Source organism: Orbilia oligospora (assembly GCF_000225545.1).
Source record: "Orbilia oligospora ATCC 24927 unplaced genomic scaffold scaffold00007, whole genome shotgun sequence".
Classification (NCBI taxonomy): domain Eukaryota; kingdom Fungi; phylum Ascomycota; class Orbiliomycetes; order Orbiliales; family Orbiliaceae; genus Orbilia; species Orbilia oligospora.
In genome coordinates, this window is record NW_011645564.1 from 826,836 (window position 1) to 841,249 (window position 14,414).

The following is a 14,414-nucleotide window of genomic DNA, read 5'->3' on the forward strand; positions in this document are numbered from 1 at the left end:
TGCGGCCGTAGCAAAAAAGCAGACCAAAGTTAGGATTATAATCCAGTCGCCTGCTGTGAAGTGGAAGAAATCATGCTTGTTGCGATAGTTGCGCATATATATCCTCAACGTGACGAAGACGGTGGCTAAGGCGACGAAGAGCCATTCTACTATCTTGAACGGGTTAATGCAATGAGGAGATGTTTCAAAAACTCAAGTGGAAGTTACAACATCAATTAGGAAACCAATGCGCTTGGGGGAAAAATAAAAATAAAAATAAGTAAAATAACCACGAAAAGGAAAACCTTTTTGCAATATATCGATGTAACGGTGCTGTGACCCAATGACAAGCACGACCCATGTGGCTGGATTTCAAGCTAGTGAAAGGCCTTGTGCGGACAAACAAGAAAAACAATAAAAGCAAGGGGCACGCTTAAGGCCGCGTGCAGTTCAGCCTGACCATGACCCAACTGCCCGAACGAGAAACCGTCAGACAGTTTTAGGGTAGGTATGCGGTTTATGTTATGTATGTTGCATCTTACGGAACGACTTACAATGACATTGACTGGCTTTATGGGCCATACCATGATGGATCTGACGGACGACAGTTGCAGTCGTCGTCGCGCGACGGGAAGGGAGAGCGGATGCGGGAATTGGCCTGACCCGAAGCGACAAAGAGTTTGCGGTGCGAGAAAAAGGGAAGAAAAAAGGGACCGAGTGCGGCTGATTGGGGAGAATTGACCAACGGCCCGAGCTTACTTTTTCTTCGCTCTGCTTGAAGAGATGTCGATTCACTCGCTACTTTTCACCCTGGAGCTTCGCGAAATAACTTCCGGACTGGGAGAAGCCAACTAGCTCTTGTGGAGAGCAATGCAGGCGAGTATCACGGTTAAACGGCAGGGATAACGATAGTTGCATGCATGATTGATTGATTGATTGATGTCGATTGATTGATAGTATGTAGAGATCCGAACGAATGGATCAATGAGTTTAATTCATCGATTTGGCAGCGTCAAATCCATCGGGATTATAACTTATGATCGTGATCATGATTGTCTCCGGGTATATACAGAAGAATCCCCGGCTCGTCTGTCGTCTAAATTATCAGGGTAAACTTAAAATCAACAGATCAGTAATCGAATTCATATGCATACGGCGGTATATTGTACTAAATACCGATGCTACTTACCGCCCACAAACAAAACCCGCAAGCTTGCAAGGTCACCGCCGCACCGGAATTATATTTCCAGCCACGAAGCCCAATCCAATTGAATTCAAGTCTATCCAAACTCCAAGCTCCAGCTGTGGAGTCGAAAAACATGGTGGTCTTGTTTCAACACATTTAAGAACACCAACTTTTTTCGTTGGTGCCTTAAACGTCTCCAGAACTAAGAAAAGAACACCGCTGTCTGATATGTCCTTGGCCTCGCGGAGACATTCAATATCAGCCGTCAATCTTCTCGGATTCCTTCCTAACAAAGTCAATGTTTCATTCATCGGTTTTTCTATCGATTAAATTGTCTCGTTCTCCTTATTCAACTAGTCTTACAGGCACCCGACCCGCTGTGGGGTTAAGACATGATGGTCTCTGCCACTTATAGACATTGCTTCAAATAAATTTATAAAATATATTCATAGTCAAGTAAGTATTCAAAGGTATTCAAAGGGGACATGTGCATAGATCTAGACTCGCTGACTTCCTTTTCCATACTACCAGTTTTAAATTTTTGACCAACCTCTTGGTCAACAGCCGCCATAAACTTCAAATACTATGGGTTTATTTTAAGTGGCGGGGGCTTTCTCACTGCTCATATTCGGGCTGTTATACTGAGCCCGATGCGCGTGGATTTGTGCAAGATTCCATAGTACCCGCTTTGACTGGGGTATTTGATCCCAATTTTGTGACGCCTCACAGACGCCATTTCGCGAGCGTGTGGTCTCGAGCTCCACCGTCCGGCTTCGAACCTAACCGCATCAGAACTTGGCGTACTAAAACCACCCATAGTTCAACGGAGATCAACCCTTCAGGCACATACTGAGCTTCATGCATTGCCCCCCAATATCGTAATGAGCGTCGTAGGTCGGCGTACAAGATAAACAAAAGCATGTCTAGTGTATCCTTATTACTTTTCTTTTATAAGATGGGTATCCCGCCTGTGAGGGTTAGCACACTTGTCTCTTTGCTCGGGTATCGATTGACAGCGGCATTGGGTGCAGTGCAGCGGAGTTGAAATAGTCGAATCTGGAAATTTTAGAACCTGGGGCCTGGGAGAGAAAGATTTTCAAGATGCGATTCTCAGTCGCCGCCCTTGCCTTTTTGACCGCTCTTGCCGACGTTGCTGTTGGGCAGAACAGTTGTGGGGCTACAGCAGCGGGCTGTCCCACTATTCGAGACGATGCTACTTCGAGGGCAAGCTGTTCTTCGTATTTTAGTAAGTTCTATTCATTCACCATATATTCTTATGCATATATACTTGGTGGAAAAGAAGCATATGGCTAATTACATACGAATGAATGAATTGATGAATGATGTTTAGCCCAAAATTCGATTAAAACCTCGACATGCTACACCGCAACTGTGCTTACAACCCACTATAATTTGACAAGAACCGAGACAAGGACATTTTATGAAACGATAGATGCCACTTTAACCTCGGTTGATACTATCACGTCAAATATTGAAGCCTCGACTGTGACGGTAGAACCGACTTCAACTGTTTTCGTCACCGGGACTGCGTATGAGACGGCGACAACATTAACAAATACCATTGAGACTACGTTTACTTCGTAAGTCGAAAAATCTTCTATTATGAAATGCGTAGTCAAAACAGCTTGTTAACATGATAACCTTAACGTATAGTTATTCGACGGTGGTGACAGTCTCAACGTATACCACCACAGTTACGGGATTCCCTCCAAGTACTACTTCAACAGGCTCAGTTCCCTCGACGTTAGCAAAATTACGTAGACGCCAGGCCGTAACTGTTCCAGGCGATTGCTGTAAGTTTTTTCGGATATCTAAAATTCCCTAATATAATATATTGTATAATCAGTCTAACACCCCCCGTTATATGTACAGCATGCTTTCTATTCACATCTACCGTTAGAACCCGTGCAGCTTACGAATTTCCGACTGCGACGACAACAATTACCATATCGACGACGGTTCAAGTGACTAACTACGCAACGGTGACCGGTTCAACGACTGTATCTGTAACAGGGGGGGTTGTAACCACAACTGCGTGGGTGGTTTCAACGGTATCTGTAACCAATACTCTACTTGCCACAGCAGTCACCGAAACCACCACAACGATCACCCGAACGGGAACCACAACCACCACTAACGTAGTTTCCGAATATACTTACGTACCACCTAATGTTCCAGATCCGACTGCCTGCCCTGAAAATATAGGTCTTGAGGTCGCAATATATGATAATCCGTACAGAATCCCTGAGGGAGGGCCCTCCCCACCCGGTTACAACAACTTCGTCCCGGAATACTTCAAAACCAGTCAACCCTATGATCAGAATCGGACGAATGCAGTTGGATTTATCTGGCGTCAGGAAGATCCCGAGGGCCTCAACTATGATCGGTATGGTATGAAGGCTAAGGTCACTACTTATAACACCCTCGAACCAGGCGCCGAACACGTTATCAATCATCGCGGTTATTTCTACGCGCCCAAAACCGAAACCTACAGCTTCAGAATCTTTAACGCTGACGACGCTGGCTGGCTCTGGGTTGGTCAGAACGCATACACCGCTTGGACTCGGGCGAATGCCAACGCACTATCTGTTTATAGATCTTCTAACGCCTCAAATACCTTCACGATCACACTGACTGCCGGCAGCTATACTCCCATGAGGATTATCTACGCCAACGGTCTCAGATCTGGGTATTTTAGCTTCGAGATTAAAGATTCGGCAGGCGAAGCATACGTAGAAAATCGCACTCCATCCCCTTATCTTGTCGCATTTGCTTGTGATAAACCCCAGGAAGCCCCGCCATTCAACGCTTTTGGTTCCGAAAATTCAATGCCTATGGGACCTCCAGACACTAGCTGCAACAATGCTGGTATGGAGGCCGCGATCTTCGACAACCCCTATGTCAGCGACGGAACTCCGGCCTGGGGAGATTTTCTCGTTGAAACCTATAAATATCGCACACCCACCGAAAGAGAAAAGATTGTCACATCGATAGGAATCGATTGGGCCGCTACAACTGTTGGTGGAGTTCATCGCCCTTTTGGATGGACGCCCAATCAAACCAGCCTTCGTTATGCCATACTATGGCGCGGTTTTTTCTATGCCCCCAGATCTGGAGAATACACCATCAAGGTCTCAAGAGGTGATAATTTCGGCGCGTTCTGGACAGGTGATATAGCAAGGTCCGGTTGGACTAGAGCGAATGTCAACGCCATAACCTATTGGGTTTCGCCCGACTTCGTAAACGGAGAAGCTACCTTCACTCTCGTTGGAGGAACTTTCTTACCACTCCGTGTCATTACGGCAAATACCGGCGCGGCTTCAAGATTAGACTTTGAGATCCTCGACGAGAAGAACAATTATTACGTTAGACCGAGTGTTCCCAGCGCTTACCTCGTGCGTTTTGGCTGTGGCGGAACGGCTTATCCATTTGGAGATCCATTTGGGGAGGAGAGTTAGTTGGATTATCTTTTATAATTTTTATTTGATGCCATACTTTTTTTTGACGAGTATGATGATGTATTATTAATATGACCCCAGAATACACACGCAAGAGGGTTGTTAATTTGAATGTAATCGCTTTTCTTGAGTTAATATTTGAGGATATCATCAGTAACAATAAGAGCTTTTAATCTTTTGTTCCTTCTGTTTGGTAATAGTTTTTTTTTTTTAATTCCTGATGAATTGGTTTTAGACCATACTCTGTCCCAGTCTCTCAAGGCCAGATCAAAAACGTTTTTTACTTCACTATATCCTAACTTCTTTCTGTACTTCTAAATTATAATTCGGATATGAAGTGCCAAGGTACATATGCCCTGTTGGCCAGGACCCTAGAAAAGTGCTCCCAGGTTTTCCATTAATCACCCAATCATGTGTAGATAATTAATGATGTTCGTGTAACAATGAACTAAATGTTAACCTTTAGAAGCTAATCTTGGTTTAACAAATAACACAAAAGAGGTATGGTCCGATGGGACATGGGATGCACTATGCCCTGTATTGGGACTGGGGCTACTTTGAAATAATTACCTAGTATCCCGATGATGATATATACTGATAGATATATATAAATGGAAATCTATTTGTATTGTAGGGGTAACGTTACGTTAGCCCCTGAGCTCGAATATAAAGAGAGAGACAACTAAGACGACCAATCTTTAATCCAGCGATAGCAGTTACCTCATACATGATGCTGACGTTAAAGCGCCATAGAATAGCTAATAGTATACAAAACAATATTTCCAGACGTCAACCGTGGTGTTTATAATACATCTTCCAGGTCCCATGCCCCACGCACGTAAACAACAGAATCTTCTGCTGATATGAGACGTTCAATTGAACACGGTTACGGACTTAGAACTTGAGCCCGAATGCCGCAGAGACTAAGAATGCTTCCAAGGGAACACGATCTGGGCCCTTGAGCATGCCAAAAGCTTTGTCCGGCTTCCTGGTCCTTCTTCCTCTCTCTTCCTCCTCACCCTCACCCTGACCTCCATCTACAATTCATCACCTTCATCTCCAATCATCATCTTTCATCTGCAATCCTTTCAAGTTTGAAGAATCTATACCAAGGACACTCTCACAGATTCTCAAGTAAGTAATTGTGCTCCTCTAGTCTTTACATATCTGTCTATATTCTGCATAGAACCTTCTAACAGCCTCCATATGTGCTAGCACTCTCCGTGGTTGACAAGTCCTCTCCCTTTTTATTACGTCTTGAAATACTTCAATCCTTCTAAAATGTCTGGACCCGGTTCCGCTGCCCCTGCCCGCCTTTGCTGGCAACGCTCCCCACGCTCACAACCCACTACGGATTCACATCACATTACTTCAATCGAGGACTTGGATAATATTCTTGCTATCAATGAGAATTCTATCCCCCCATTCCTCTACTTTAGTAGTGATAAGCATCCTCACCACCGTCTCATTGCTGGTGCCTTGGAACGCTTGGCTACTATTTATCACCCCGAGATGCTGTTCTGTATCATCGACATCACTCGCTTGGGCCCCGAGTTGGCTATGCCGATGATCCAAAGGTACGAGATCGATACGGATTTCGCTGCTACCGCCATCATCCTCCAAAACGGTGAGAAGTTTTCTACACTTCAAATCCCGTTCATGGGTGAAAAGCAGGCCATGGAGGATTTCATCCGTCATCATCTTAAACTGGAACCGATTTCGATGCCTGGTTTTGGATACGAGGGGATGTATACCCACTATCCTACCGGAGTTACTACGTACTCTCGAGAAAGTTAAGATCGATTTTTCCCCTCTGGATTTGAAACTTCGGCCATGTCTATGGTTTTATTTTCGATTAATTGGTCTAAGCTCCGTGGGCATTTTGTCTTCCTTCGGAATTCAACGCGGCTTTTTCTCGTTTTTTCGTTTTACTTCTTTTCTGGGAATATATTAGGGCTTTTTCGTACATTTTGTATTTCAGGCTTTCCTTTTTTTCTGATTCTGTATCTATCTTCACTAAAGATGGACTGGCTTTCTACGATTTACTTTTATGATGGAATGGATGGCTTGATGTGGGATGGATAACGTCTTGTATTTTAATTACACGATAGATATGCATTAACTTAAACATCAACCATATCAAATTCTATTCGCACCAAAAATCGTTCCTTTATATATATATCCCACATTTGTTCCGTACTCCAATGTCTATATACTAGTCCAAAAAAAAAGAAGGAAAAAAAGGAAAAAGAATAAAAGGGTGTCCAGCGGGGATACTAGCAACATAAGACTTGTATGATCGTTGGTATCGGCAGACGGACTAGTCTTCGTAGCAATGCGTGTAGCTTCCAGTTTTATTATAGTTGCTCTTGAGGTCTACAAGTGTGATAACTATCATGTAACGATCTTCATCGAATCCATTCCTAGGGTGGTATCTTTTGATGCTCAGGAGTAGATGCTGGAGGCCTTGAGTAAAGATGTCTTGCTGATATTATCGAAGGTATCGCGATATCGGAGGGCGTTAATTTATTGAATTGTTAACGTAATATAGGATATATGTATCGTAAGCTCGTAAGTTTTATTTACGAAAGACCGGCTTTGCGTAAAGAGGGTGAGAGCACAAGCTCTACATTCTATTATTGTGAGCTCCGATGTTGTAGTCTGGTCGGACAAGGAATATAACACCCTTGATGATTCCGCCGATGATCATGAAGAGGTACAAGAAGACCATTTTGAAAGAATCTTATTTGAGGTTTGAGCTTGAAGAAGTTTGGACTTGTGGGTAGGAAGATAATGAATTATTGTAGAGTAGGAGGAGTAAAACCGTTTGACACTGTATGAAGGAGAGTATTGGATTCCGTCTAGATCTACAGCCACCAGGACGAATGAATAGCTAAAATAGAAGGGAATAGGTCTCTATTTATGCTTGTCGGGGTATACAGCTCCGTCGTGCTTAGGGTCTTCTTTCTTTCTTCGAGCTGTCTGGCTTTCTCCGAGCTGGACCCTGCCAAAATACGTGGCGTGCGCAGAACGACAGCTAGCGCACTGGTGGCTTGCAGCTGCAAAGTCAGAGATGTACATAATATTATTATCAGGTGGGAAGGGTGTAAGGGACATATACATACCCTTGCAATTAAACGATCGAGGGATATACCCAGTAAACCGAGTACCGCAGGGTATACGAATAAAGTAAGTATTACTCAAAAGCTAGCTATAAGAAGTCCTAATTCTCGAAATTCGGGTTTAGTTAACCGTCAAATTTGATTTTTTGAGTCTCATGTGCACGACACCGATGCTGGGGCGGCCTAGATTCGAGGCGAAGAACCTATATCTTTAGGAATTGCCACCCTTCAAACTCTTGAGCTCTGCTCGATTCAAGTAATTACTTAAATCAACCTGCAAAAAAAAAAAGGCAAATCTGCTAAATCGGTACACCTGATCAACTAGTCCTGCGACAGGAAAGGGAAACCGTTTGATTAACTAAAACAGGATAGGTGTCTGTCGTATCATTCCCATCAAGCCTTTCGTTAAATACCTTGACGAACGTTCTTACGGAACTTATTCGACCGGTACGTACCGACGAACTTGCTCGCCTTGTGATTTCATGCTGTGCTGTACATGCATTGTGCATTTGGCGCTACCCACACCGCAATACCCACTTTTGCATGCATTGAGATCGGGGAGATCCTTGCACAGGAGTAGCCTCGGAGAGAATCGAGTAGGGTGCGTTGCGTGTCATTTTGCTTTGTCCCCCCTCCCAAAGGAGGCCTAAGAAGAAGCAGAGCCAGTCGCATCGAGTGGTGCGAAAGGAAAGGGAAAGTGACCACGCTAGCCGGTTGGCAGGTTTAACTTGGGGTCATTCCATTCGATTCGCCATTTTCTTTACGTATTCCTGTTCTTTGGTTAGAACTATAGTGAGGTATAAAAGCGATTTAGCCGACAGGTATCCTTTCTTTTTTAATATTAATGTAAGTATGTATCATCCTGATCCCTGGCGAGGCGACCTAACTTTTTTGCATTGTATCGATCTTTAATCTTCGCATTGATTTCTATTTGGGCTCTGACGATTAATAAACTAACTTAACAGCTAGGATCTAGGAGGCTGTCGCTGTTTAGTCTAACACATAACAATAACACCGTTAACAGATCCAGATCCAGATCAGGATACTCGCGGCTTTTCAAAGTCGACACCTGGGTGCCTCAGCTTACGAATAGTCTCGAAGTTGATATCTCTTTACCCCCCATGGATTCTACTTCGGAAACCAGGGAGCCGAGCTTCCTGCTCAACCTCCCCGTCGAGATTCTCCAGCAGATAATCGAAACAGTATGTCATGCCACCGCAGCCATGTCACACCGGCCCGCTTGTTATAATACCACATTTTCAACACACATCAAACTCACTAACCAATGATGGGATATTACAGACCGGCCATAGCTATTGGTATACTCTCAAGGAACTTCGTCTTGTAAACCACATAATTAGCGACCTCGCGACGCCTCTCCTCTTTAGGAAGTATACATTAAGTCTCAAACATATCCGAGGACACGCCCAAAATCTTACGGAGAGGGTGACACCGGAGAAACAAATCCAACTGATTCGCAAAATCGAAGCTATCAAGTCCCTCGAAGGATTAGAATTCTTGACTTCTAATGTCCAGGATTTAAATATCAGCGCCTATCAGATCCGGGATGCTGTTAAATTCCTTTATGAGGAGCCGATTCAGCAGGATACAGATGACTTTAGCCCCCTCGGCGTCCAAATCCTTCAAAACTTCATCTGCAGTATGAAAAGACTAAAAACCTTAAGATGGAACATCTCATTCTGTAATCTCTCCAGAGAAATCGATTTCTCTCCAATAGCTAGTTCGGTGACACATCTAGAACTACACCCAATGATCGATATGGATCCCTACGACCCCCCATCCGCACAATATAACTCCTACCCCTCCTTCAAGGTCTTCACAAACCTCACCCACCTAACTCTTCTACTATGGGATAAAAGTTACCTGGATACTCTAAACTACCTCCCACGTTTAAAATCCCTAACCTTCGAACCATCCTACGAATTCGACATCACTGCCTTCGATTTCCTAGAAGTCCAACAAGTCCCCTTCAACCTCGAAGAACTAACCCTTAAATACGGCACAATAAACGACCCGTTCCCAGAGCATCTAATCCCCAAATTCCTTTCAAACTTAAAACGCCTGACTTCACGCACCGAACTTCGACCAGAATCTACCGTCAAACGACCAATCTGGGATTCCCTCCGCGAACATGGCATATTCCTCACCCACGTGTCCGAACATAACGCCTCGAGGACTTTACTAAACTATTTATCATCATACTCAAATACTCTAACCAGCCTATCGATCCATATGATCCCCTACCGCTGTGGTCGTACAGCTACAAAAGAAGTCTGTACAGCAGAACACAACGCAATGCTAGGATTCATGAACGAATTTTGGCAAGATGTAATCCCAAAACACGCATCCACTTTAAGACGTCTCAAAATGTTCCCGGGGAATCAACATATCCGTAGCGGAGAAGGTCCAGGAAAAGAGGAACAACATAGAATGGTGGAGCAACTGAATCTACTGGAACCTTGGAGTCTGGGAAATCATATCCCTGCTGCGAAGAAGGCGTTGATGATGTGTGAGAAATTGGAGGAGTTACAGATGGGGAGTGCGGGGGAAGTGGGGTTTAAGGAGGCTATTGAGGTGGCAGTAAGATCGAAAAGAGTTGAGAAATTGACGTTTAATTTGAAGGGATATGCTGTACGGCCGCAGATGAGGGGGTGGTGTGGAACCGGGATGATGGGGTTTTTGAACGAGGCGATGGGGATGAGGAAGAGGATTTTGGAAGTTAGGTGGAAGAGTGATGGAGTTCCAGAGGGTAGGTGGGAGAAAGTGGATATAGAGGTGGTACCGGTAGGGAAACTTTCTTTGATAAAAGAAAAGGGAGAAGAAGGGTTGTTCAAACTCATTGATTTTAAAGACCTGATTAAGGCCACCAGTTCGGCAGAAGATGTCTCAACCGCAAAAGAAGTCGAAGTTCAAAAATAGCTAGTTAAGGTTGCATGGATTGTGAATAAATAAACATGGCTATCAGAATGAATCGCGCAAGCTTCAATGATTCTTGAGAAACTACATGGTATTATAAACTATAAAGAAAAGGATCCGGATCTAAAATGCTAAGCTAAAATATAAAGTTCAAAAGTAGACATTAATAAATCTAGTAAGTAAGAAATAAATTCCTAGTGAAAATTAATTTTGGGGTATATCCATCTGCATCTTCTTTTCCTAGGGCGCTCCAACACTAGTTGCATCCTAATACTGGTTATATCCACTATATCCATAACTTCCATAAACACCGGTAGCATTTAATGGCGGTGATGGCAGACCATTCGGATTTTGGCTGCCAGGAAGTTGTCCCGGGTTTCCTCCATAACTAGATAGATCCTGCGAATAACCCTCCACTGAATTCCCACTAACCGTGCTCGGTGGTCTCGGGTTACTCATCGACTGACCCGCGGCTCCAAACCCAGGACGACCCCAATTATCATGAAAGCTCGTCGGTGGCGATGTTATTGTAGCTGAAGGCGGTTGTGAAAGTGGTACTGCGCCGTATGTGTGCTGTGCAGTAGCAGTAGTAGTCATTTCAGGTTTATATCCCGTAAAATTCGGTTCCGTAGGTCCCACATCGTGAGGTCCTGGTGGCGGCGGTGGGAAATTTTGAGCCGGTGGGAAATTTTGAGCCGGCGGGAAAGGCATGTCGGGTTCCACGGTTTTCTTCTTCCTTGTGACGAACAGCCAAATGAGGACACCGGCTATTATGAGAGCTGCGGCGCCACCCAGTGAACCACCTACTATTGCTGCAATCGGAGTCCCTGGATCGTCGTTCCCGGCTGGGATGACTGAGACAGAGGGGTCATCAGATCCTGATACATTGGGTCCGTTTGAACTCGTTGATGTTGGTGTATTTGTGGGAGTTCCTGAGGATGGGTCACCAGACCGTTGACCCATGGCTACAATGCCGCCTTCGGGAACTTCGCGCAAGGTTGACGAAGTCGAGTTAGCTACGGACTGTGCGACAGAAGTTCGATTGTTGGTATAGTCGAAAACCGTGAATGCAGATCTACAGTAGACATAACTATTCAGCTAGATGTAACACTTTGATATCACTGGGAGCAACGTACCGTAGGAATGGCGTTCCGAGTAAGAAATCTGGACTGGTTGCTCTTGATTTCGAGCTTTGATAGAGTGTGAATATGCAAGTCCCACTTCCAGTCGGATATTCTACTAGAATTTGCCTTGCAGACACTGAAATAATCGTATCGCCAAGATCAAACTGAAGACTTCCAAGTTCGGAATCTGCTACAGTGCAATCAACGGTATAGGCCTCATAGGCGGTCGAATATGTCAACGCCGGAATGGCATTTATGATACCCCGATAAACACTATTAGGTACCCATAAGGAACTATATTTTAAACGCCTAGTTAGCACCAATTTTTAAAGAACCGTCGTAAACCCGCCAAAATAGTTGATGGAGAAGACTCACGGGGTTCCAAGTTGAATCTCCGCCACATCCTTAGCAAATATATCCGAAGAATCCGCGAGAGTAGAATTCGCCCCATCAGGATCAATCCAATAAACCCCCTTGATATTAACTCTTCCGACAGTATTACTTTCGAAAGTCGCGAGATTCCCTTCATATTTAGCTTCATCGACCGCACCGAAAAATATTTCCCCTCCGTCGTTTCGAATGTCATTGATATAGATACTGTAAAGTATTAGATTTATAGCGCCTTCCGTGGCCATAATCTCCGGGAGCGATGGATAAGGAGAAAAAGTACGGCTGAAATCAACGCCTAGACCGAGTTCAGCAGCACTTGTGAAGTTGGTAGCGAGACCGAAGGAGACATCTGGAATCGTGAGCTGGTTGATTTTGAAGACATCGGAGCCCCATGTTCCGGTAGCCTAAGTTCAAACAAATAGCGAAATTTCATGAGTAAGATCCTAGATACGACTTATGTAGAGTACATCTATTATGTAAGGGAGTGACTTACGAATAAACCAGTACCATAATTATTATCCAACCTTCCACGCTTGGAGTTATACGTCGACGACCTGTTGGGTTGGTCTAAACAATGCAGTTGCTTCCAATAAGCCGCGCCATTCATGAATTCACCTCATAACCCAATCCCAGCTAGTATTTACTCACAAAAGCTGTTATAATAACAAGACCAGAATGTGTTCCCTGTGGCGTTATCCTCGCAAAATTTTGTAGCGTTCGAGTTCCTGGGCGACGGAAGCCATGTTGTCGAACTAGTGCTGAACGCTAAGGAGAGGAATTGCGGCGGCGTTCCTATACGGCGATATAAAGGTAATTAACAACCTTCTCTTCCCACGATGTGATACAGCACGATCCATGTAGATATCCCATACCGACAAGCACGTCAACATAGAAACCAAAAACGGTCTCGTTCTATGCCGAATTAGCCCAATTAGCTTCTATGCCCGAACCCAAAATACAATTACTCGGCATCGATTGTGTATAATTGTCATACATTCGGCCGAAACGTCGTCGTAATATAATCCCTCTTAGTCAACTTCAAATCGACATTCGGATTCGATCGCAGTTTCAGACTCGTCGCCTTGATCGCCTCGACCGGGACCGCAAACTGTGTTGTCGCAAGGCACAGCAGGGATGCTAAAACCGCCGACGGGTGCATTGTTGGATACGAAAATTCCTAGTTTCTCCACCTCTTGTAAACTGTTTTTTTCGAATTTGGTTCTCAAGCTCAAACCCTGCAGAGATATGACCTATCGATTTGGAATGACGACGTCAGACACGCAGAGAAAAGGATGAAACCGAACTCCCCGCCAGTAGAACCGACGAAGGAGGGAGTGTCTAGAAATGGCGGCTGCATCCTTTTCAAATAATGGGGGCGGGAGGCTGATGATATTTAAAGGTACGGCGAGGTTGGACCACAGCAAGTTGGCAGCACTGCACTGCGCATGCACTGCACCGCAGTGCGGGTGGGGGATAAATTCGTCCACTTGTGATACATCCTGGCTAGCACCCGCTTGAGCCATGCAGAGAGAGAGGGCGAACAAACGAGTACGAGACCACTTTTGGGTTCATGAAATCGCACCTTCATTTCCGTGGGTGCCAAGTTCTACACCAGGGCTCATCGATGTCTTCAAAAATAGACCGGAATATGCAGCTTGCTGGTCTTGTTTTTCCCTCCTTCCCCGCCCTAGACCCTTGCTTTGTGTACAACATGTCAATCCACAGCCTCAAAAAGTTTTCCCCATCGTCGATTTTCGTCTGGTGTGCAGTTCGGTGGGAGGGTTCCGAACTTCAAAGCTGCAGGGGTGCCTAGACTTGGCATGTAATTATCGGCATAAGATTCCTTGGCAGGTTCCTGTTTCTCGTTTCTTCGTGGCTCAGATTTTAGCATACTTCTTATTGGTTTTTTTTTCCCCCAGGCCTGAATGGATCGTATTTTCAGAATCTGCGATGTCGTCGCCTTGGTCTTGTAATCTTACCCTGTGCGTCAGCGGGTTAAAACTCAGATTTATGAATTATAACGAGGACTAGGATCCTAGAAATTTAAACCGATCGCGATCTGGTTATACAACTGTAGCTGCGGATTATATAATTATATTATAGGTATACTTCGATATACATATAGGCCTAGGAATGCAGAACGTAAATGGATTGTATCAGTTGCACACTTGCGCTTGAACCAACATTCGAATTCGCT

The 14,414-nt window shown here is 44.6% G+C and overlaps 4 protein-coding genes across 4 annotated transcripts; 3 read left to right on the plus strand and 1 right to left on the minus strand.

Annotated features, from left to right (window-relative positions):
• Nucleotides 1-2,266: 2,266 nt before the first annotated feature.
• AOL_s00007g230 (uncharacterized protein) lies at nt 2,267-4,644 on the plus strand (the record flags this gene model as incomplete). The annotated part of the gene is made up of 4 exons (XM_011120131.1): nt 2,267-2,411; nt 2,517-2,766; nt 2,840-2,979; nt 3,059-4,644. The coding sequence occupies 4 exons, from the start codon at nt 2,267-2,269 to the stop codon at nt 4,642-4,644; spliced, it is 2,121 nt and encodes a 706-aa protein (XP_011118433.1).
• Nucleotides 4,645-5,925: 1,281 nt separating this feature from the next.
• AOL_s00007g231 (uncharacterized protein) lies at nt 5,926-6,441 on the plus strand (the record flags this gene model as incomplete). Its single annotated transcript, XM_011120132.1, has 1 exon — nt 5,926-6,441. The coding sequence occupies one exon, from the start codon at nt 5,926-5,928 to the stop codon at nt 6,439-6,441; it is 516 nt and encodes a 171-aa protein (XP_011118434.1).
• Nucleotides 6,442-8,887: 2,446 nt separating this feature from the next.
• On the plus strand, nt 8,888-10,706 carry AOL_s00007g232 (uncharacterized protein; the record flags this gene model as incomplete). Its single annotated transcript, XM_011120133.1, has 2 exons — nt 8,888-8,968; nt 9,069-10,706. 2 exons carry the CDS (start codon nt 8,888-8,890, stop codon nt 10,704-10,706), a joined length of 1,719 nt encoding a protein of 572 aa, XP_011118435.1.
• A 264-nt stretch (nt 10,707-10,970) lies between these two features.
• AOL_s00007g233 (uncharacterized protein) lies at nt 10,971-13,376 on the minus strand (the record flags this gene model as incomplete). Its single annotated transcript, XM_011120134.1, has 7 exons — nt 10,971-11,778; nt 11,840-12,121; nt 12,203-12,621; nt 12,711-12,784; nt 12,866-13,009; nt 13,090-13,129; nt 13,212-13,376. 7 exons carry the CDS (start codon nt 13,374-13,376, stop codon nt 10,971-10,973), a joined length of 1,932 nt encoding a protein of 643 aa, XP_011118436.1.
• Between the last annotated feature and the right edge of the window lie 1,038 nt (nt 13,377-14,414).